The sequence below is a fragment of the Anomaloglossus baeobatrachus genome, chromosome 10, assembly GCF_048569485.1.
Source record: "Anomaloglossus baeobatrachus isolate aAnoBae1 chromosome 10, aAnoBae1.hap1, whole genome shotgun sequence".
In the NCBI taxonomy this organism is placed as follows: domain Eukaryota; kingdom Metazoa; phylum Chordata; class Amphibia; order Anura; family Aromobatidae; genus Anomaloglossus; species Anomaloglossus baeobatrachus.
This window is the reverse complement of record NC_134362.1, coordinates 161,382,662-161,407,249: the sequence shown is the minus strand read 5'-3', so window position 1 is coordinate 161,407,249 and position 24,588 is coordinate 161,382,662. Positions and strand designations below refer to the sequence as shown.

Sequence of the window (24,588 nt, the reverse complement as noted above, 5' to 3'; positions counted from 1 at the left end):
TTAATAACTGTTTGTATGTATCTATCATTTATCTTTGCACATGGTTAACACATAAAACATTCATTTCAGGGATGTCTATATCCTTCTGTGTAGCTGTATGAGGGCTTTTTCTTTATTTTTTTTTTTTTTGTTTGTACAGAGTTGTAGTTTTATTGGTACAATTTTGCAATACATAAGACATTCATTGCATTTTTTGGGGTAGATCCGGTTACCAAAAAACATTTTTAAGTTTAGCATTTTGATGTTTTCTTTGTCGCTCCATTGGGAGACCCAGACAATTGGGTGTATAGCTATTGCCTCCGGAGGCCACACAAAGTATTACACTCAAAAGTGTAAGGCCCCTCCCCTTCTGGCTATACACCCCCAGTGGGATCACTGGCTCATCAGTTTTCATGCTTTGTGCAAGGAGGTCAGACATCCACACATAGCTCCACTGTTTAGTCAGCAGCAGCTGCTGACTATGTCGGATGGAAGAAAAGAGGGCCCATACTAGGGCCCCCAGCATGCTCCCTTCTCACCCCACTTTATGTCGGAGGTGTTTGTTAAGGTTGAGGTACCCATTGCGGGTACAGAGGCTGGAGCCCACATGCTGATTCCTTCCCCATCCCTGTTACAGGGCTCTGGGCGAAGTGGGATTTTACCGGTCTCCAGGCACTGAGACCGTGCTCCATCTGCAGCCCCTGGAGAAGACGCTGGATATGGAGCGGAGTATCATCAGGGACAGGCCCTGCTTCCTCAAGGTACTCTGTGTCCCCGTGCATTTCGCACGCACACCGCAGCATTGCTGGGTGTGTTAGTGCGCCGGGGACATCAGCGCTGCTGCGCTTGTGCCATTGTTTCACTTCAGCTTAGCTGAGTGGGCAGACTTATGTAGAACGGTCGCGCCGGCCGCTGGGACTGCGACGCGGCTGGGACTTGTGGTGCGCCGGGGACTTCCGCGCTGGCCGCGCTTTTACGGCGGCCGCGCTTATAAATCGAGTCCCCGGCTTTTGCGGCCTAGTTTGTTCGTTAACGCCCACAGGCCTGCCAGTCAGGGTAGGGGCGTGACGCTGCACATCACGGCAGCCCGGAGAGCTGGAGTATGTTTTGCATACTCCACCCCTCTCACTGTGTGCACTGTGAAACCGGATTCCCGCACTTTCTCAAGCACGCCCACGGCTTCCTTCTCTAACACAGGACGCCGGCAGCCATTATTGTCAGTTCTTTCCATAGCGATAAAACAGACAAGTGTGGGAACACCCTGACAGGGATTCTGAGGTTCACACAATCGCTGTGAGCAGGCGTTAATCAGCACTTGTGGTGCTAACCCCACTAGTGCCGAAGTGCATTGAGATATATGCTTCTACGCTATGCATTGCACTGTTTTGGTCGTACTTTTGTATATATCCTCCTTATTGTGCGGAGGAGATTACAGCATACTGTCTGTGGAAAACAGAGGTGCAGAAGCACATGTTTTCCATGCAGCCGGTACAGCAGGTACGGCTATATGGCCGGCAGGTTACATACACCCCCATTGTATGCAACTCAGCCGGAGTCTCTGCTAATGATCCAGAGGCTGGGGATGAAGTCTGCAGTGTTTACTGACAGATTTTCTGAGACTATGGCTGTGATACTGGAAGCCTTGCAGTCCAGACAAGTCTCTCACACCATGAGCACTGTTGAATCATTGATCCATGGTCCCCCTCAGTGTGAACAATTACAGCTCCGGGGGGGTCACGTGCATCCCAGAGTCACGGCTCTGACACGGACGACAGTCCCAGACAGCCTAAGCGGGCTCGCTGAGCGGCCCTCAGTTTCATCGCACTGGTCAGGGTCCCGCAGGTGGACTCTCTGGGTGCTGAAGCGGAGATAGCTGCTCAGGAGTCTTATCCTGAGACCGCTCTCAATCTCGGTACACCTGATGGGGACGCCATAGTGTATTATCTTATAGCGTCCATCAATAGAATGTTGGTCATTTCTCCCTCAGCTCCTCCTGTGAAGGAGCCAGCTGTACGGCAGGAGAAATTCTATTTCAGGTATCCCAAGCGTAAATTAGGTATTTTTCTGGACCACTCTGCCTTCAGAGAGATAGTCCAAAAACACCACGCTTATCCAGATAAGCGCTTCTCCAAGCGGCTTAAGATACACGTTATCCCTGCCCCTGACGTGGTCAAGGGCTGGACCCAGTGTCCCAAGGGACATCCTCCACTCTCCAGGCTTGTGGCTAGATCCATAATTGCAGTGGAAGATGGGGGTCCACTTACAGATGCCGCTGACAGACAGACGGATCTCTGGTCGAAATCCACCTATGAGGCTGTAGGCGCGCCGTTGGCTCCAGCATTCGCAGCCATAGAGGCACTCCAAGCCATTTCAGCTTGTCTTACACAGATGGACACAGTCACACGTACATCTGTACCGCAGGTGGCATCCTTAACCTCTCAAATGTTTGCATTTGCGTCTTACGCGATTACGCCTGTCCTACACTCTACGAGCCGTACGACAGAGGCGTCAGCTCACTCCGTGTTTTTACGCAGACCCTGGTCGTTAAGTGAATGGAAGGCAGATTTTGCTTCCAAAAAAGTACTTAACCAGTTTTGTTTTTTTCTGCGGAACGACTGTTTGGTGGGCGTTTGGATGAAATCATTAAACACTCCAAGGGTAAAGATTCATCCTTACCTCAGCCCAGACAAACAAACCCCAACAGAGCAGGGGTCCCCTCGTCCAAAAAGGACTCAAAAAGATCAGAGGAGCTCAGATTCGTGGCGGGCTCAGTCACGCCCAAAACAGACAGTCTGAAAACCCGCTTCCAAGGCGGCTTCCTCAGGACTTGCAACCTCCTCTCTTCGCATCCGCGCTCGGTAGCAGGCTCTCCCGCCTTGGCGATATTTAACTGCCATAGGTCAATGGCCGTTGGGGGAGAGACATTCTGTCTCACGGGTACAGGATAGAGTTTAGTTCGTCCTCCAACTCGATTCTTCAGAACTTCTCCACCTCCCGGCCGAGCCGTTGCGCTTCTGCAAACGATGGGCACTTTATAGGCAGAAGGAGTGGTGACTACGTTTCTCTTCAGGACCAAGGTCACGGTTTTTGCCCCAATTTATTTCGGGTGCCAAAAAAGGACGGGTCGTTCCGTCCCGTTCTGGATCTAAAACGGCTCAACAAGCTCGTGAGCACCAGGCGGTTCTGGATAGAATGCTCCGCTCCGTCATCGCCTCAATGTCCCAAGGAGGTTTCCTAGCATCAATAGACAGGATGCTTATCTCCACGTGCCGATTGATCCAGAGCACCAGCGTTTCTGCGCTTCGTTATAGGAAACGAACACCTTCTGTTCGTAACTCTTCCTTCCTGCTGGCGACAGCCCCACGGGTCTTCGCCAAGTTCATGGCAGCAGTAGTGACAGTTCTGCACTCTCAAGGTCACTCTGTGATCCCGTATTTGGACGATTTCCTGGTCAAGGCACCCTCTTAGGGAACACTGCCCGTATGTTGCGCTGGAGACTCTCCAGAGTTTTGGGTGGATCATCAACTTTCAATGTCAGATCCGACCCTGACCCAATCGCTACCATATCTAGGCATGGAGTTTTCATACTCTCTCAGCGATAGTGAAGCTTACGCTAAATCAACAGCGTTCACTACAGACAAGGCTACAATCTCTCCTTTAAGGACCAGTCGCACACATTGAGACGCCTCATGTACTTCCCAAGGTCCTTCCTACTCCCATCCTGGGTGGTAGTTACGACAGACGTGAGTCTATCAGGGTGGGGAGCAGTTTTTCTCCACCACAGGGCTCAAGGTACTTGGACTCAGAAATAATCCAACCTTCAGATCAATGTTCTGGAAAACAGAGCAGTGTATCTTGCTCGACTAGCCTTCCAGCAGTGGCTGGAAAGCAAGCAAATCCGAATTCAATCGGACAACTCCACAGTGGTGGCATACATTTACCACCAAGGAAGAACACGCAGCCGGCAAGCCTTCCAGGAAATCCGGCAGATTCTGACGTGGGTGGAAGGCACGGCATTCACCGTATCCTCAGTTCACATCCCAGGGGAAGACTGGGAAGCAGACTTCCTCAGTCGCCAGGGTATGGACGCAGGCGTATGGTCTCCTCAAGATCTGTCGCCGCTGACAGATGCCGGACGTCGACCTAATGGCGTCACGGCACAACAACATCGTCCCGGCTTCATGGCACGGTCTCACAATCTTCGATCTCTGGCGGCGAACGCCTTAGTTCAGCATTGGTCGCAGTTCTAGCTACCTTATGGGTCACGCCGCTGGCATTGTTGCCCAGAGTGCTGCGCAAGTTCAGGCCCGACTGCCGCCGCGCCATCCTCGTCGCTCCATTGGCCGAGGATGACGTGGTACTCGAATCGGTGGTACCTCACGGTGGGCCAACCGGAGGCACTACCAGACCGATCAGACTTGCTGTCTCAAGGGCCATTTTTCCATTTTTCCAGTTGAATTCTGCGACCCTCAACCTGACGGTGTGGCATTGAGTCCTGGAGCCTTGCGTCTTCAGGATTATCTCAGGACGTGGTTGCCACCATGGGACAGACTAGGATACCAACGTCCGCCAAGATTGACCACAGGATGTGGAAGATATTCTTATCTCGGTACTCGGCTCAAGGGATTTCTCCCAAGCCGGTTCCATCGTCTATGTTTCCTTCCTTCCTGCAATCTAGGTTGGAAAATGGGTTGTCGCCCAGCTCCCTCTCGGGACAAGTCTCAGCGCTATCTGTATTTTTTCAGAAACGCCTAGCACGACTTCCGCAGGTACGCACGTTCCTGCAGGGAGTTTGTCTTCTCAGCACTCCGTACAAGCGGCCGTTAGAGCCCTGGGATCTGAACAAGGTTCTAATTGCTCTTAAGAAGCCGCCTTTCGAGCCTAGGAAAGATTTTCCCTTTCCCACCTTTCACGGGAAGTGGCCTCTCTAGTACGGTCACGGCTCTTAGGAGAAGTTTTCGAGCTAGTAACGCTCTCATACAAATCTTACTTCCTGGTCCTTTACCAGGACAAGGTAGTTCTGCGCCCGATTCCGGGATTTCCCCATAAGGTGGTATCCCACTCTCATCTCAATCAAGATATCACCTCACCTTCTTTGTGTCCTCATCCAGTCCACCAACTTCAGAAAGATTTGCAGCTGTTGGATCTGGTGAGAGCACTCAGGTTCTACACGGAGCACTCTTTGTCCTTGTCGCTGGTCGGCGTAAAGAGTCGCAAGCTTCCAGATCCACCCTGGCTCGGAGGATCGAGGAACCAATTCTTGAAACCTACAGTTCTACTGGGCTTCCGGTTCCTTCAGGGCTGAAGGCCCATTCTACCAGAGCCGTGGGTGCGTCCTGGGCATTACGGCACCAGGCTACGGCTCAGCAGGTGCGTCAGGCACCCACCTGGTCGAGTCTACTTACTTTTACCAGGCATTATCAGATGCATACCTACGCTTCGGCAGACGCCAGCCTAGGTAGATAAGTCATTCAGGCGGCGGTTGGCCACCTGTAGGAGAGGGCCGTTTGACGGCCCTATCATGAGGTATTCTTTTACCCACCCAGGGATTGCTTTTGGACATCCCAATTGTCTGGGTCTCCCAATGGAGCGACAAAGAAGAAGGGAATTTTGTTTACTTACCGTAAATTCCTTTTCTTCTAGCTCCAATTGGGAGACCCAGCACCCGCCCTGTTTTCTCGGGGGTTTTTTCGGTTTTTTCGGGTACACATGTTGTTCATGTGGAATGGTTTCAGTTCTCCGATGTTCCTCGGATTGAATTGGTCCTTAAACCTGTTATTGGCTTTCCTCCTTCTTGCTTTGGCACTAAAACTGATGAGCCAGTGATCCCACTGGGGGTGTATAGCCAGAAGGGGAGGGGCCTTACACTTTTGAGTGTAATACTTTGTGTGGCCTCCGGAGGCAATAGCTATACACCCAATTGTCTGGGTCTCCCAATTGGAGCTAGAAGAAAAGGAATTTACGGTAAGTAAACAAAATTCCCTTCTTTCCTTTCTTTTATGGGTTATCTAATCTTATCTGTTTATAGATTGGACTTTTCCGGATGTAATGATATCTAATCCGCTTATTTTTGTACTTTATTTTTTTTTTGTGATTGTGAAAAGTGGGGTTTAACAGCTTGTCTGTGTGTGTGTATAATTTTATTTATTTATTTAAAAAAATATATATATTTCTTTATAGTCTCTGTAAAGGACTAGAACATGTAATAACTTGTACTATATACTGCAATATTTTAGTATTTCAGTATATATAAAAATAATGAACTCTTGTAAAGTCTAAAGCGGGCTTTACACGCAATGACATCGCTAACGAGATGTCGTTGGGGTCATGGAATTCGTAACGCACATCCGGCCTCGCTAGCGACGTCATTGCGTATGAAACGCAGGAACGACCGTTAACGATCAAAAATACTCACCTAATCGTTGATCGTTGTCCAGTCGCTCCTTTCCCGATTATCGTTGCTGTTGCAGGACGCAGGTTGTTCGTCGTTCCTGAGGCAGCACACATCGCTACGTGTGACACCGCAGGAACAAGGAACATCACCGTACCTGCGGCCGCCCGCAATGAGGAAGGAAGGAGGTGGGCGGGATGTTCGTCCTGCTTATCTCCGCCCCTCCACTTCTGTTGGGCGGCTGCTTAGTGACGTCGCTGTGACGCCGCATGTACAGCCCCCTTAGAAAGGAGGCGGTTCGCCGGCCACAGCGACGTCGCAGGGAAGGTAAGTATGTATGATGGGTGTAAGCAATGTTGTGCGCCATGGGCAGCGATTTGCCCATGACGCACAAACGACGGGGGCGGGTACGCTCGCTACCGATATCGATAGTGATATCGCTGCGTGTAAAGCCCGCTTAACCTCTGGCAGGGATTGATAGATGGTTGTGACAGCAGCCTTTAATATGCCCTTGCTACGGTGGCATTTAAGTGGTAAACAGCAGCAATGGGAGCCAGCTCTGATTGCTGCTGTTATATTTGGTGATGGCTGTATAATTCAGTCAGCACCTTCCCTGTAAGAAGCAGGTTCGGCTCCTGAGCCCGCTCTATGGACCTACATCTCGCAGTATACCATTATACACACATTGTTAATGGTAAAAACTCCTGTTTCTTCTTTGTTTAGGAATGCGTCTACAGAATTCAGAAGTTACCCCCAGAGGTACACAAGCAGCACTCCCAAGATACGGACACAGCTTGCTTGAAGAAGCCAGAGCAGAGAAAATAAATCTGTATGTCTTTTATACATTGATGTATGACATGTCACTTCCTGATATGATATTTACCTGCAGATTATGGGGTTAAGGTGAAGGTAAAAAATGTTTAATTTGGGTCAAAAGTGGCCAGTTTTTGCCCTTCGTTTATTCTTTTACTAAGTCGGAGTGACTCAAAGGATCTTTTGGATGCGTGTCTTTAGACGCTATTATTGCCCTGTGAGCCAAGCCCCCTTGTAAAGATCATAAAAATTACAACCAAATTAAAAATCCCATATTTCTAAAGCCATATGTCAGGTTAAAAAAAACCCAAAACAAACAGCTAAAATGGTTTAAGAGAGCCGGAGGAATAAAATAAGATCAGAATGTGGCCATTTATAACCTGGAGACAAATCCTTCTTAGTCTGCTTACTGGAGCAGCAGCTACAGGGAGAAAAAAAGATTGTTTTTTTTCCATAATTTCTCTGTTTTTGAATTTTCTCTTGTTTTCAGTATATTATATAGTAACGCACGCTGTCAAGATCCTCCGGTGTCTTCGGCGAGGGCGAGTGACTGCAGACTTTTAGCAGAAGTCTGGATAACAACATGCTGGCTTCTTGCAGCTAATCGTTGCCTAGATTGCTGGGATGATCTTCTCATTGGCTCTGCTAACAATTTCCTATTGAAGAGGGAAGGGAAGAGAGAGAACTCTCCCCAAAGAGGTGTTAAAGTCCGCCACCTTGAATGTAGAGGGGCCTAGCGGATAAGATGGTGTTAAGACTGGGATCTATGCAGTTTTTGGCTGCAAGAATTCAGCTTATCTGTTAACACCTTAAAGGGGTTGTCTAGTCTTTAGTGACTCTGTCACTGCATCCACACCGCTGTTAGGACCCTCCATGTCTGCAGCATGTGCCCACAAGTGTGTGATATGTCAGGTGGCCGCCCGCCTTTGCCAAAGACACTGGTGAATCTTGACAACGTGCAAATAGAAAACTGCGTTTTCTGGTTCTTCTTCTGTTTCATCTCAACCATCCTTTTTAAGGTCCACCCGACCCCTTGTTTATCTCCGCTTCATATTTCAGTATAACTTTGGAGGCTGGAGTTCAAGGAGTTGAATTTCATGACTTGGTTCACTTGATTATGCATTTATGACCCTCAGTTGTCAGGAGAATTGAGGCTTTTATCCCTTAAAATATTTCAATCCTTTGCTGCGTGCCCACGATCAATGTTTGCAGCAATTTGGATGTAGCGTGTTTTCGCTGCATCCAAAACGCTGCGTTGTACAGTACGAGCACAGTGGATGGATTTCTAGAAATCCCGTGCCCGCTGTACTTGTTTTTTTACGCAGCAAACACTGACCTGGGGTGTGTGTTTCCAAACCGCAGCATGTCAATTGTTTGCTGCGTATTCACATGCATCCTCCGTAGGGAAACCACAAGCGAGAGACCGCAGCGCACAGAACCCTGATCATGGGCACGAGCAGCTGCGGTCTCCTGCAGACTCCTAATCGTGGGCACATACCATTAGAATCTTGTCCTTTGTCAGCCCAGTTTAAGTTTAGGTCTCAGTGTAGCCTTTTCATAGGTCACGCTCTGCCTTCTTTAATGTTCCTAAGTGTTCACAAGGACAGCTGGACAATCTCAAGGCATGGCCTTTGTGCACCACACTATCGGGGTCTTCTGGAATGTTGACTTCTCATCCTGCTTGCTCTTAAAATCAACCTTTTTTTTCCCTTTTAGATGGAGTACCTCCAATTGTCACTGCACTGATTCTAAAAATGTTTTTTTTTTATGCTTCTCGTCAATAATGATACAAATTATCCATTCAGCTAACTGGGCGTATACTACAGAACTTCTCTGTGAGCTTTTGTTTTGTCTCCTCTATGACATTGGCCAATCAAACTATGGCTGCGTCATAGAGGGGAGAAAGTAAACACCCACAGAACGTCTGTGGTATATGCCACGTTGGTTGAATAGAGAATTTGTACCTTTATTACCAGGGGGCATAACTTTGGAAGGGGGGCACAAGAGAAAAAGAAAAACTAATCCTGAGTCAGCTGAGCTGTGGCAATTGGAAGGGGATGCTCAATTTAAATTAAAGAGTCCAGTGAAAGGTGGTCTTTAAGCTTCCACCTTCAGCCATTCTTTTTGTTTTCACAGACTTTCTTCCTGAAGTCCCCATCCACTGTTTTCAGGTTTTTCCATTTATTTGTGTATTTATTGAGCTGTATCCGTGGACGAGGGATTAGGAAGATGAGAGTGACCCTTTATTGTTAATCTTTCTGCATTTAGCTCCAGTGCTCTTTTTAGGCTATTTTCACACATCAGTTTTTTGCCATCAGGCACGATCCGGCGAAAAAACGGATCCGTCGCGTCAGTTTTTTTCCATGCATTCCTTCTGTTTTTTGAGGGATCCATTGTGATACTGAGCATGCTCAGTTCAAAAACCCGGATCCGTCGTTGGATTCAGGCATATGCCGGATGACGATGGATCCGGCGCCCATAGGCTTCCATTATACAACATGCCGGACAGAGCCGGCGTGGTCCGTTTTTTTGCCGGAGACAAAACAACGTTGAATGCTGCGTCCTTTCCAGCTGCCGGACGAAGAAATTTCGCCGGATCTGGCGGACGCCGTATGCAACGCAAGGCCATCCGGCACAATCCGGCGCTAATACAAGTCAATGGGGAATAAAACTGATCCAGCGCCGGATCCCTTTAATCTGCATTTCGCCGGATTTTGCCTGACTGCAAAAGCCGGATGTGTGAAAGCAGCCTTAAGGGTGCTTTACACGCTGCGACATCGTTAACAATATATCGTCGGGGTCACATCGTTAGTGACGCACAGCGTGTGACACTAAGGAGCGACGATCAACGATGGCAAAATCGTTCAAAATCGATGATTGTTGACACGTCATTCATTTCTTTAATGTCGTTGCTGCTGCAGGTATGATGTTGTTCGTCATTCCTGCGGCAGTACACATCGCTATGTGTGACACCGCAGGAACGACGAACATCTCCTTACCTGCATCCACCGGCAATGAGGAAGGATGGAGGTGGGCGGGATGTTTATGTCCCGCTCATCTCCGCCCCTCCACTTCTATTGGCCGCCTGCCATGTGACGTCACTGTGACGCCGCACGAACCGCCCCCTTAGAAAGGAGGCGGATCGCCGGCCAGAGCGACGTCGCAGGGAAGGAAAGTCCGTGTGATGGGTGTAAGAGAGGTTGTGCGACATGGGCAGCGATTTGCCCGTGTCGCACAACCGACGGGGGCGGGTACGCTCGCTAGCGAGATCGCAGCCTATAAAGTACCCTTAAGTGTTGGCCGCAGGTTGTCGGTATGGTTTCTTTTAGGCCATGCATAGGATTTGTAGCTCTGTAATGCGCCAGTCACTGGTAAGGGGTTGACCTAAAAGGGGTTATCCACAACTGGACAACCTGTGCTTAATCAATTCAGGGCTCCATAAGAATAAAAACAGTTTTCACTCGCCTCTGAGCAGTTCTAGCAATGATGGCACTGCTCTTCATATACGTGACGTGACAATGTTGTGTTATGTGACCGCTGCAGCCAATCTGCAGCCGCTGATCTGCTGCAGCCTTTACTATTTTGTCTGCCCAGAAGTCCACTCTAACAGAATATTGATGAGCTGCAGCCTATCAGCGCCTGCCTATTGGTTAGATTGGTCACATGGCACAACAATACCGCACAATCCACCGGGTAGAGCAGCGCCAACATTGCTGAGTATCCATTGTTTTGAAATTGGACAACCCCTCCAACTGTAACGCATGTCTTCTAATCAATAATTTAGGGTTAGAGTTACCAACACTGCCTGTATCTTATGAATTTCTACCTGTTTTTTTTTTCTTATTACCTGATATTTATGGTATATTAAATGCCGCGATCTGATCCTTCCTATTGATTCTGCAGGGAAAATGTGGTGGAGTTACAGCGGAGTCGTATAGAGGAGCTGGAGCACACCATGGAGGTTCTCCGGGATGAACTGCGCCGGAAAGAGAGAGAGTACGAGGACACCTTCCTGCAACTGAGAGAGCAGCAAGTGGGCGATCAGAGGTGGGGAACAGTTATTTATTTATATACACACTACAGTTCAAAAGTTTAAGGTCACTTACATATTTCCTTATTTTTGAAAGAAAAGCGCATTTATTTTTTTTTTTCAATGAAGCTAATATTAAATTAAACAGAAATACCCTCTATACATTGTTAATGTGGTAAATGACTATTCTAGCTGCAAACGTCTGGTTTTTAATGCAATATCTACATAGGTGTATAGAGGCCCATTTCCAACAACCACCACTCCAGTGTTCTAATGGTATATTGTGTTCGCTAAGGCTACTTTCACACATCCGGCTTGAGCTCTGCGGCTCAATCCGGCTGTGCAAGCTATGCAACGGATGCGGTGAACACACCGCATCCTTTGCATAAGTTTTTCCTTTGCGGCCAGTCCGGTTTTTGCCGCTTGCGGCATGCTACTGAGCATGCGCAGTGGCAAAAACCGCATGCGGCGGCCGGATGCGGTTATTGCCGCATCGCGCTGCATCCGGCCGCCATAGGCATGCATTGAAAAATGCGCCGCATCGGCCGAATGCGGCGTGATGCGTTTTTTTTTGCCGCACGAAAAAACGTGTCAGGCAACGTTCCATCCGGCCGCCGCATCGGCTAAATCTGCCGCATGCGGCAAAAACCGGACCGAATGGGAGCCCATGCGGCACAATGCGGCACTAATTAAAGTCTATGCAGAAAAAACGCAACTGGCAGCAAAAAAAACACGGTTGCGATTTTCCTGCAAAGTGCCGGATTGTGCCGCATTGCAGAAACCGGAGGTGTGAAAGCAGCCTTACTGTGTTAGAAGGCTAATGGATGTTTAGAAAACCCTTGAAAATCCTTGTGTAAGTATGTTAGCACAGCTGAAAACAGTTTTGCTGATTAGAGAAGCTATAAAACTGACCTTCCTTTGTGCTAGTTGAGAATCTGGAGCATTACATTTGTTGGGTCCATTAAACTCTCAAAGTGGCCAGAAAAAGAGAACTTTCATGTGAAACTCGACAGTCTATTCTTGTTCTTAGAAATGAAGGATATTCCATGCGAGAAATTGCCAATAATCTGAAAATTTCCTACAACGGTGTGTACTACTCCCTTCAGAGGAGAGCACAAACAGGCTCTAACCAGAGAAGGGAAGGAATAGTAGAAAGGAATCCAGCACGTGTTCTTCTTATAATAAAATTTTCATTTCTTTATTGAAGACTAGTTAAAAAATGATGGTGGTGAGGACCGAAGGTTACATTAAAGCATGGGGAATCTTTACGCGTTTCGGACTGACCAAATAAAAACAAAAAAGTCCTTAATCATAAGCCAGCCAGAGAAGAAATATATATACAGTACAGACCAAAAGTTTGGACACACCGTCTCATTCAAAGAGTTTTCTTTATTTTCAGGACTTTGAAAATGGTAGATTCACATTGAAGGCATCAAAACTATGAATTAAAACATGTGGCATGAAATACTTAAAAAGTGGGAAACAACTTAAAATATGTCTTATATTCTAGGTTCTTCAAAGTAGCCACCTTTTGCTTTGATTACTGCTTTGCACACTCTTGGCATTCTCTTGATGAGCTTCAGAGGTAGTCACCAGAAATGGTCTTCCAACAGTCTTGAAGGAGTTCCCAGAGATGCTTAGCACTTGTTGGCCCTTTTGCCTTCACTGTGCGGTCCAGCTCACCCCAAAGCATCTCGATTGGGTTCAGGTCTGGTGACTGTGGAGACCAGATCATCTGGTGTAGCACCCCATCACTCTCCTTAGACAAATAGCCCTTACACAGCCTGGAGGTGTGTTTGGGGTCATTGTCGTGTTGAAAAATAAATGATGGTCCAACTAAACTCAAACCGGATGGAATAGCACGCCGCTACAAGATGCTGTGGTAGCCATGCTGGTTCAGTATGCCTTCAATTTTGAATAAATCCCCAACACTGTCACCAGCAAAGCACCCCCACACCATCACACCTCCTCCTCCATGCTTCACGGTGGGAACCAGGCATGTAGAGTCCATCCGTTCACCTTTTCTGTGTCGCACAAAGACACGGTGGTTGGATCCAAAGATCTCAAATTTGGACTCATCAGACCAAAGCACAGATTTCCACTGGTCTAATGTCCATTCCTTGTGTTCTGTAGCCTAAACAAGTCTCTTCTGCTTGTTGCCTGTCCTTAGCAATGGTTTCCTAGCAGCTATTTTACCATGAAGGCCTGCTGCACAAAATCTCCTCTTAATAGTTGTTCTAGAGATGAGAATGTGTGTCCAAACTTTTGGTCTGTGCTGTATATACACACACACCTCTATGTACTGATACCACAGGATCCTTATTCCCCTCCCTGCCCTCTGCACAGGCTACAGAGCATGTGTATAAAATGTCTTCATAGAAGTCAATGAGCATCTCCAGATTACAAGTTTGGCTGCTGTCACTCCTGTTAACATAAACTCAGGCAAGATGCAATTAAAAAAAAAATCTCTTAACTCTGAAATCAAAAAATAATTAAAAAAATAACAGTAAATATTAATATTTGATTAATACATTCCCTTTAAACATCATTGCTATCTTATGAAGCCTAGTGATGGAGGCTCCGAAGATCGGAGTGTGCATGCAGTTCGGAGCAGGTGTGGGCTAAGTGAGTAGTATAATTTTTCATTTTTTTTTCTATCTATTTTTATTAAGCTCTGGAGTGTAACGTGACGACCTCTTTCCCCATGTGCTGATTTTATGGGTAGTTCAGTGTTGTCATAGGGACATAATCTTGAATCCGTATCCATATCAGCATACGCATATGTGCCACTTTTCAAGCCCGTTATTACTGACTTATACTGCCGGGGATAGTCAAGGCCTGCAGACTATACCTCTTTGGCTGTTCCTTTCTCCATTTACATGAAGGAGATTTTCCCCCCATAGTAAGCCGGCCGGGACACCCACAATCCTTAGCTAAGGTGGACTAGTAACTGAGCTCTTATAATGGATCGATCACCAGATTTTACATTTCGACCCACAGCGTAATTCTATGTATGTGTATAAAATGTCTTAGACCTTTTGAGGCTGGTGTACTTACTATGTGAAAGTTGTCATGCCTAATGATGAAAGGAGGATTTTAAAAAAAATAAATAAAAAATTTTCATTTTAATTTGAGAGTTTTATATAACCACTCTAACATGGTTTATCAAAGTAAGTACACCAGCCACATCAGGTGTAAGATATCTATATGATTGAATATCTATATGAATGCGGTTCCCTCTGCTGCGGTGCACATCACTCTATCATGGTTATCCAGGGCGCACCTCTTATATCACTTACCGTAGTTTTCGGACTATAAGATGCACTTTTATTCCCCCAAATGTTGGGGGAAAGTGGGGAGTGTGTGTTATAGTCTGAACGTAGGGCTGTGGGGAATTAGGGTGCTGCGGTGGAGCAGGTCATCGGCAGCATGAGCAGGCTGTGCAACGCCTGCCGTAACTACATGGGCCCGCTCATTACATATGCATCCTCCCGCCCATCATCTCTCAGCGCTGAAGCTGACACTGACAGGTGAGCGGGCCCGCATGATCACCCCTGGCAACTACAGCCTGGAGTGATCATGTGCGGCTTTATTCACTGCCCCCCGCGTATCATCATCAGCGCGGGGGGCAGTGAATAAGTACAGTACACTCACCGTTCCCCTTCAACATTGCGATGTCCTCCTGTCTGTCGGCCAGCTTATGTGTGTAGAGAACGGTGAGCACAGCGATGACGTCATCACTGTGCGCACGTGTCCACATATCAGCGGCCGCAGACAGGAGGACATCGCGATGCTGCAGGGGAACGGCTCCACACAGGTCAGCGGCGCTGCTACTGACCCAGAGAGGAAGACGAGCGATGCTGCAGGGAGTGAGGAAAGGTGAGTATAAACGTTTATTTATTCGTGTGCCATAGGATACAGGGTATATAGCAGGATGAGGGCATATACCAGGATTGGGGTATATACCAGGATGGGGGTATATAGCAGGCTGAGGGTATATTATGAGCAGGATGAGGGTATATTATGAGCAGGATGAGGGTAAATTATGAGCAGGATGGGGGTATATTATGAGCAGGATGGGGGTATATTATGAGCAGGATGAGGGTATAATATGAGCAGGAGGAGGGTATAATATGAGCAGGATGGGGGTATATTATGAGCAGGATGGGGGTATATTATGAGCAGGATGAGGGTATAATATGAGCAGGATGGGGGTATAATATTAGCAGGATGGGGGTATAATATGAGCAGGATGGGGGTATATTATGAGCAGGATGGGGGTATAATATGAGCAGGATGGGGGTATATTATGAGCAAGATGGGGGCTATACCAGGATGAGGGACATATATACAAGGATAGGGATCATATACAAGGCAGGAGGATCATTACCAGGATGGGGTACCTTAGTAGAGAATTTGGGGACATTACCCCCATAACAATGTCAGCAGCAGATCCTCACCCCATAACAGTGTGTCATGACCACATTTTATGCTTAAAATTTTATTTTCCTATTTTCCTCCTCTAAAACCAGGGTGCGTCTTATGGTCCGGTGCGTCTTATAGTCTGAAAAATATGGTATATACTTAGATTTTATACTAGTCAGGTAGTTAGTGGTGCTTGTCGATACCATACCCAGGGACGCCATTTTTCAGCTCAGGCATTACACTGAGTCCCTCTGCATCCAGTACTATAGGGGTCCCCAACCTGTGGCTAAGGAGCCATATGTAGCTTAAGGGCTTGTTATGTGCAGATGTTCTTCAGGTTGGTACATTGGGATCAGTTCTAGCAAACAGCTATAAAAAACAGGTCTCCAGATAGAGACGTTTTGTAATAGTCCTGCACAGAAGAGCAAATCTGAATAGGGGTATGGCGAGAACCCCGGGGTCTTGGCATACTACTTCAGTGTTACCTGTGTCCAAAAGATTTTTATGTCATTATACCAGCAATTGAGGCTTTGAGTGTGACTACTTTGAGGGGGATGGGAGCTGTATGTGGCTCGAAAACCTCTCTCAGAGCTAAATGTGGCTCGCTTCCCTCTCTGAGCTGAAAGCTGAAAGTGCTTTGCAACCCTCTTTCAGAGCTGAATGTGGCTCGCGACCCTCTTTCAGAGCCGAATGCAGCTTGTGACCCCCTCTCAGAGCTGAATAACGCTCGCGCCCCTCTCTGAGCTGGATATGGCTCACAACCCTTCTTCAGAGCTGGATAAGGCTCACGACCCTCTCTGAGTTGGATGTGGTTCGCGACACTCTCTCTGAGATGGATGTGGCTCGCGACCCTCTCTCAGACCTGAATGTGGTTCATGACCCCCTAAGAGCTAGATGTGGCTCTCAACCCCCTTTTACAACTGAATGTGGCTCTCAAGATCAGAAAGGTTGAAAACATCTGCAGTAGTAATTGTGTCTTCAGACAAACCCTTTGGACTCTGCCATTCCAAGATGTCTTTCCACATACTTGGCTTTGCTGTTCCAAGGTGTCTTTCCACATACTTGGCTTTGCTGTTCCAAGGTGTCTTTCCACATACTTGGCTTTGCTGTTCCAAGGTGTCTTTCCACATACTTGGCTTTGCTGTTCCAAGGTGCTTTTACACATGCTCAACTCTACTGTTGTATGGTTCAGGATTACATACTCTGCTATGCTGCTCCCTGTTCTGAAGTACCAGTCTGCATACTCAGCTATTTTGCTCCAAGGCACCTGTATGCATAGTTTGATCTGCTGTTTCAAGCCCCATGTCTGCATATCCAGCTTTGCTATTCCAAGTCCATGGTACAATCTAGCATACCTAGCTCTGCCGTTGCTCAGCCAAGAATCCATCCACCATACTCGGCTCTGCCATTCCCAGACCAAGGTGCCAAGCTGCATACTCAACTCTACCTTACCATTACCAATGGGCCTTCTAATATATTTAGCTTTGCCGTTCCATGGCCAAGATGTCATCCACCATACTCCTCTCTGTCATTCCATGACTGAGGTGCTATCCAGCTTTCTCAGCTATTCCCTTTCAAGGCCAAGATGTCATCCACCATACTCATCTCTGTTGTTTCATGACTGAGGTGCTATCCAGCTTTCTCAGCCCTGCCTTTTCATGGCCAAGATGTCCTCCACTCTACTTCTCTCTGTCGTTCCATAACTGAGGTGCCATCCAGCATTCTCAGCTCTGCCCTTTCATGGCCAAGATGTCATCCACCATACTCATCTGTCGTTCCATGGCATTCTCAGCCCTGCCCTTTCATGGCCAAGATGTCATCCACCATACTCATCTGTCGTTCCATGGCATTCTCAGCCCTGCCGTTTCATGGCCAAGATGTCATCCACCATACTGATCTGTCGTTCCATGGCATTCTCAGCCCTGCCCTTTCATGGCCAAGATGTCATCCACCATACTCATCTGTCGTTCCATGGCATTCTCAGCCCTGCCCTTTCATGGCCAAGATGTCATCCACCATACTCATCTGTCGTTCCATGGCATTCTCAGCCCTGCCGTTTCATGGCCAAGATGTCATCCACCATACTGATCTGTCGTTCCATGGCATTCTCAGCCCTGCCCTTTCATGGCCAAGATGTCATCCACCATACTCATCTGTCGTTCCATGGCATTCTCAGCCCTGCCGTTTCATGGCCAAGATGTCATCCACCATACTGATCTGTCGTTCCATGGCATTCTCAGCCCTGCCCTTTCATGGCCAAGATGTCATCCACCATACTGATCTGTCGTTCCATGGCATTCTCAGCCCTGCCGTTAAGTTTCATAACCAAGATGCCATCCATTCTTTTCACCTCCTCAGGTGCTTTCATACTCCCAGGTTTGCTGTTCTACGTTGCACCGTCTCCTCCTTTCCGTGCTGCTCATCCAGAGTGAATGAACCTCAACACAAAAGCTTTCTGCCATTTATTCGGACTTAAGATCCCATTTTCGGCTCACTTTTGGCTTCCTGGTTGATTTACCTGACTTTGCCCCATGATCTGAGCTAATGTCTTAAGGTGTGTTGGCAGAAGACAGAGGTTTTAGATGAGTTTCTCACTGGAAATCCAGGGCACATGAAACAAAAAAAAAAGAAGTCTATAGTTTCATTTTGTGGAGCAGTTCAAAGTGGAAACTAAACTGCTTTATTGCTCGAAGAAAAAAAAAATCCATTTTGATCACTGCGTTCCACGTGCTTACAATGTATAATTGGCCAGTAAGATTTGGCAACAACATGCCCGTTAGCTCTCCAGGCTTTGATGTTGGCCCAAGTTTAATTTTTTTTCTCTTATTCTTCATGTTTTGTGACCCTTTACAGGAACACTGTGCTGTGTTTCTTGCATGTGTTCTACATAATGCATCATTAGTAAAGAATCCGGAGTTACAAGTAGCATGTGTATCTTTTCAGTCTTTGATCCAAAATTATTATTAAAATAGAAAGCTTATAAACATCCTTTTTTTTTTTTTTCCTGAAAATGTAAAAAAAAAAAATACAAAAAACCCTGCAAGAATAGGAAATAATAGGTGAGAGGAAAGTATATTAATTCATATGCTGTGCAAGCCATAAAAGCGCTTTAAACATATTTTATTGGTGGCTAGTAAAAAACATTTATAGAATATTACCTTTTTAAGCTTGCCCAGTTTGCAATGGTTTGAACTTTTTTTTTTTGTCCAGATGCTCATTGAGCGTACGTCTTCAAAAGGATTATTGGGACTAATAGGGTAAAAAAAAAAACATTCCTAGTCCGAATTGTAAAAACTCGAAGAAGTTCAAGGGGAGAGAATGTGTAACTTGTGTAATAAATTATAAGAAAGACAAAGGGACAAATCGGTTAGTTCACACCACTCGTAAACCACAGTGTCGCACTGTATTTGTAGGGTTTTTTTTGTTTGCATTCTGGTTTATTACCTCCGATGGCTTATTCTATTAGAAAAAGTTGGTGCAAGCCCACTTGGTCATTGCATAACACTAAAAACTTCCAAGAGGATCGTAAATAATGTTCTACAGCTCTCATACTTCCTGTCCTTTTCAGTAGAGTTTTCAGCAAGCTCCTTATCGTCAACGGCATGATAAGAACTACAAGTAACACCGCTACGAGGGGCTGCTGATTAGTCTTTGGCTTTACCGAGAAAGAAAAGAGAGAGGATGAAACGTTACATTTAATCCACATACTCTCTACTGATGTCAACACACTTCTTACATCGGTATTCCAAGTTCTGTAAGCCTAGCAAAAAGAAGGATTTCAGTTGTGCCTCAAACCAGGCATCTGCAGCAACCATGGCATCAGAAATGGTGTGAAATTTGGTACCCTTGAGGTGTTTCTTCAGGTTTGGAAACATAATCGTCGGAGGGAGCTAGATCTGGTGAATAAGGTGGGTGGTCAACCAGCTGGAAGCCCAGCTCTGCCGGTTTTGCCGTGGTCGCTTGTGCAGTGTGAGCTGAGGTGTTATCTTGCAGGAACAAGATTCCTTTGGACAGCTTGCCACGTCTTTCGGCCTTCAGAGCTGCCTTCAATTGGACTAAAAAAAGTTCAATGTAATACTTTGCATTGATGGTGGAACCCTTTTGGAGGTAGTCCACTAGCAGCACGCCCTCCTTATCCCAGAACACAGACGCCATCACCTTAGTGGCTGTTTTTTGCACCCAGAACTTCTTTGGACGAGGAAAACCCTGTGCCTCCACTCTTTTGACTTCTGCTTGTTTTCAGGGTCATACAAATAAATCCAGGTCTCATCCATAGTGACCAGTCGATCCAGGAAGTTCTTATCAGTCCGGAAACGCTGACAAATGGACCGGGAAGTATTCACTCGCATGCTTCTCTGATCTGTTGTCAAACATTTGGGGACCCACTTTGCAGATCGCTTTTTCATGTCCAGATGTTCATGGATAATGACACAAACACGTTCACGGGAAATCCCCATGATGTCTGCTATTGCTTTAGCTGAAATTCATCCATTCTCCAGTATGAGGTTGTGCACAGCATCGATGATCTCAGGAATAACAACCACTCTCAAGGCCGCTTTACACACAACGACATCGCTAACGAGATATCGCTGGGGTCACGGAATTCGTGACGCACATCTGGCCTCATTAGCGACGTCGTTGCGTGTGACACGTACGAGCGACTGCTAACGATCTCACTTACCTCAAATATGGTTGATCATTGACACGTCGTTCATTTTCCAAATGTCGTTGAACTTCTGGGACGCAGGATGTTCGGCGTTCCTGAGGGAGCACACATCGCTATGTGTGACACCCCAGGAATGACGAACAACAGTGTTCCTGCGTCCTCCGGCAACGAGATTGGAGTGACGTTAATGTGGCTGCTCTCCGCCCCTCCGCTTCTATTGGTGACCTGCTGTGTGACGTCGCTGTGACACCACATGAACCTCCCCCTTAGAAAAGAGGTTGTTCGCCGGCCACGTTGTTAGGAAGGTAAGTACGTGTGACGCGTATCTCTGATATTGTTTGCCACGGGCAGCGATTTGCCCGTGACACACAAACGATGGGGGCGGGTGCGATCGCTAGCGATGTCGCAGCGTGTAAGGCGGCCTTCAGTCGTCCAGGACGTTCCTCATCATTGGTGCTGAAGTGGCCCCTTTTAAATTTGGCAACCCAGTTCTTAACTGTGGGATATGAAGGGCATTGACCCCCCCCAATGTCTGTGACATCACCATGAATATCCTTTGTGGACTTTCCTTGCAGGAGCAAGAATTTTATCCCTCCTAGGTTCTCAGTTGCTGTGAATATCGCATTAGACTCCACCATTTTGTTTTCTCGCGTGCGTAGAACACTGTTGTCATAAGCAACAAGTAAACAATTTTGAAAACATATATTAGGCTAAGTTCACATTTCCATTGATTTGTATCAGTCACATGCGTCGCTTGACGCATGTGACTGATGCGCTGTTCAACGCTGTACAACGGATGACAAAGAACAGAATTCTTTGTCGGATTCCGTTGTGTGCGGGGGGCGGAGTTCGGGGGCAGAGCCGAGCGGGGGGCGGGGCCAGGCGCTGAGGATGTCAGTGGAAGTGCTGCGGTCTGCATGGCTGGGGACAGGTGAGTGTATCTGTGAGTGAGTGAGTGTGTGTATGTGCATGTATGTATGTATGTATGTATGTATGTATGTGTGTGCACATGCAAAGAGCGGGAGGGGGCGGAGCCGAGCGGGGGGCGGGGCCAGGCGCTGAGGATGTCAGTAGAAGTGCTGCGGTCTGCATGGCTGGGGACAGGTGAGTGTATGTGTGAGTGAGTGTGTGTATGTGCATGTATGTATGTATGTATGTATGTGTGTGTGTGCACATGCAAAGTGCGGGAGGGGGCGGAGCCGAGCAGGGGGCAGGGCCAGACGAGGGTGTCAGTGCTTGTCTGCATGGCTGGGGACAGGTGTGTGTGTGTGTGTGTGTGTGTGTGTGTACATACATGTGCGGAGTGCGGGAGGGGGCGGGGCTGAACGGGGAAGTGTCGGCCTCCCTGCACACGTAACCAGCCTAAATATCGGGTAACAGCAAAGCACCCGATGTTTACCTTGGTTACCCGATATTTACCTTGGTTACGGGCCTACACCGCTTAGCGCTGGCTCCTTGCACCGTAACCAGGGTAAATATCGGGTAACCAACCAAAGCTGGTGACGTGTGCAGGGAGCCAGAGAGCATGCGCAGCGAAATCCGACGGATCTCGCTGCTCAAAAAACGTTACATGCTGCGTTCCTCCCGCCCGGCGGTCAGTCGTTCCACGACTGATCAGTCGGGCGGAGGGTGCAACGCAGCATCATCAGTCACAATCCGCTGCTCATACAAGTCTATGGGAGCAGCGGAATCCGCTAAACGGATTCCGCTGTTTACAAGAGCAGCGGATTGTGACTGATAGATTTTAGCGGAAATGTGAACTTAGCCTTAGACACATAAGGCTTTCATGTGATGGATCATTCGTTAGCATAGAAACAAAAAAAAAATAATACATATATACACACAGCTGATAACATAGAATTCACCAATCACAATAAGCAATGTCACAGCTTACCCCCCTTCACAATGACCTTTGCATACGTTCATTAGATGCTTAAATACAAAAGATAAATGCAGTCTGACCATTTAAAGGGAACCTGTCACCAGATTTGGTGACTATAAGCTGTGGCCACCACCAGTGATCCCTTATATACTGGATTCTACCATGCTGTATATAAAAGTGCAGCCCGCTGTGTAGAATATAAAAAACACTTTTATAATACTCACCTAGGGGACAGTCTGGTTTGATGGGTGTCGCTGGTCTCCAGTCCGGCGCTTCCTCCATTTTGCGATCTCCTTCTTTTCCGCCCCGCCAGCAGTGCAATCCTGCGCAGGTGCACTGTGATCTGCCCTCAGCAGAACAGATCAACGTATTGTAGTGCACATGCGCAGGTGGTCTTAAACCTTTCCTCGTACCTGTGCATTACAGTAATTTGATCTGTAGGGCAGATCAAAGTGCACCTGCACAAGACCGCACGTAGAAGCGTTATCCACACTGGGTGAGATAGAAGGAGGACGGAGATCGCAGCAGAGAGGAGGCACCAGTCCGGTGACCAGTTACACCCATCGGACTGGACCGCCCCTAGGTAAGTATAATAAGGCCCTGTGCACACTTACCGTTTTTTCCCGCGGATTTCCTGTGGTTTTGCTGCATGTTTCGCTGCAGAAAATGTTCATAACATCTCTGCAGTGATTCACCAGCAAAACCTATGGGAAAAAAAATGCTGTGCGCACTAGGCGGAATTTGACAGCTGCATGTTTTGCTGCGGGATTCTCATAGCAAAAACAATTGCATGTCACTTTTTTTTCCGCAGGTCCCTGCGGGATTTCACTCCATTCACTGTAATGTAATCGTGAAATCCCGCAGGGAAGTGATGTCATTACAGGAAGAGGAAGCGGAGCAGAGACTAAACACACACACATCACACTCACACACAGACATATAGAGTACACATACAAATCAAACAGAAATATAGAAAAAAAAACACGTTTGCTCCGCCGTATTTTTACCTTCCAGCCGAGGTAAGCACACAGCGGCGGCCCGGTATTCTCAGGTTGGGGGGGCGAGGGACAGGGTTAATGTCCCCCACCTCCCTCCCCCCTCCCGCAGCCAAGAATATCAGCCACAGCTGCCCCGGGACTGTCGCATGCATTATGCGACAGTCCCGGGGTGTCCTCGGCTCTTCCAGATGCCGTGATGCGGTGGCTATACAGGTAATAACGAGTTAATGGCAGCGCATCACCGCCATTAACTCCAGGCTTGATCATGGCAGCGTCTATGAGACAGGTGACATGATCAACCCATAAGTAAAGTGAAAAAAACACACACATCGAAAAATCCTTTATTTTAAATAAAACAAAAAAGCCTCCTCTTTAACCCCTTTATTAACCCCTCCCATCACACAGCTCCGGCGTAATCCACAGCTCCGGCGTAATCCACGTCTTGTGCTGCTTGCATCCAGAAGCGAGTGACACAGACACAGCGCTGAATGCAGCCTCACAGCGAAACAGCAGAGGTAACCACAGGGCATTTCCCACGGCCGGTTATGCGAACAACACATTACCGCTCAGGAGAAATGCAGCATGTGCTCACAGGGACTCTGTCTATCTATCTATCTATCCCTCTAGCTATCCCTCTGTCTATCTATCTATTCTTCTATCTATTCCTCTATCTGTCTATTTATCTATCTATCTATCTATCTACAGTTAGGTCCAGAAATATTTGGACAGTGACACAAGTTTTGTTATTTTAGCTGTTTACAAAAACATGTTCAGAAATACAATTATATATATAATATGGGCTGAAAGTGCACACTCCCAGCTGCAATATGAGAGTTTTCACATCCAAATCGGAGAAAGAGTTTAGGAATCATAGCTCTGTAATGCATAGCCTCCTCTTTTTAAAGGGACCAAAAGTAATTGGACAAGGGACTCTAAGGGCTGCAATTAACTCTGAAGGTGTCTCCCTCGTTAACCTGTAATCAATGAAGTAGTTAAAAGGTCTGGGGTTGATTACAGGTGTGTGGTTTTGCATTTGGAAGCTGTTGCTGTGACCAGACAACATGCGGTCTAAGGAACTCTCAATTGAGGTGAAGCAGAACATCCTGAGGCTGAAAAAAAAGAAAAAAATCCATCAGAGAGATAGCAGACATGCTTGGAGTAGCAAAATCAACAGTCTGGTACATTCTGAGAAAAAAGGAATTGACAAAGATCAACCTGTACCAGAATGATGGGAAGAAAAAAGTTTGGAGAAGAAAGGGAACGGCACATGATCCAAGGCACACCACATCCTCTGTAAAACATGGTGGAGGCAACGTGATGGCATGGGCATGCATGGCTTTCAATGGCACTGGGTCACTTCTGTTTATTGATACAGAAAAAACAGCTGTGGAAAAACAAGCGCAA

General features: G+C 47.2%; 1 protein-coding gene across 1 annotated transcript in view; it reads left to right on the top strand.

The window, feature by feature from the left end:
- Positions 1-24,588, top strand: part of RPGRIP1L (RPGRIP1 like) — a 283,031-nt gene that overhangs the window by 38,069 nt on the left and 220,374 nt on the right. Inside the window, exons 5-6 of the mRNA XM_075325764.1 lie at positions 7,094-7,199; positions 11,087-11,230. Of these exons, the coding sequence (XP_075181879.1) occupies positions 7,094-7,199; positions 11,087-11,230 (250 nt within the window). The remainder of the gene's footprint in view (positions 1-7,093; positions 7,200-11,086; positions 11,231-24,588) is intronic.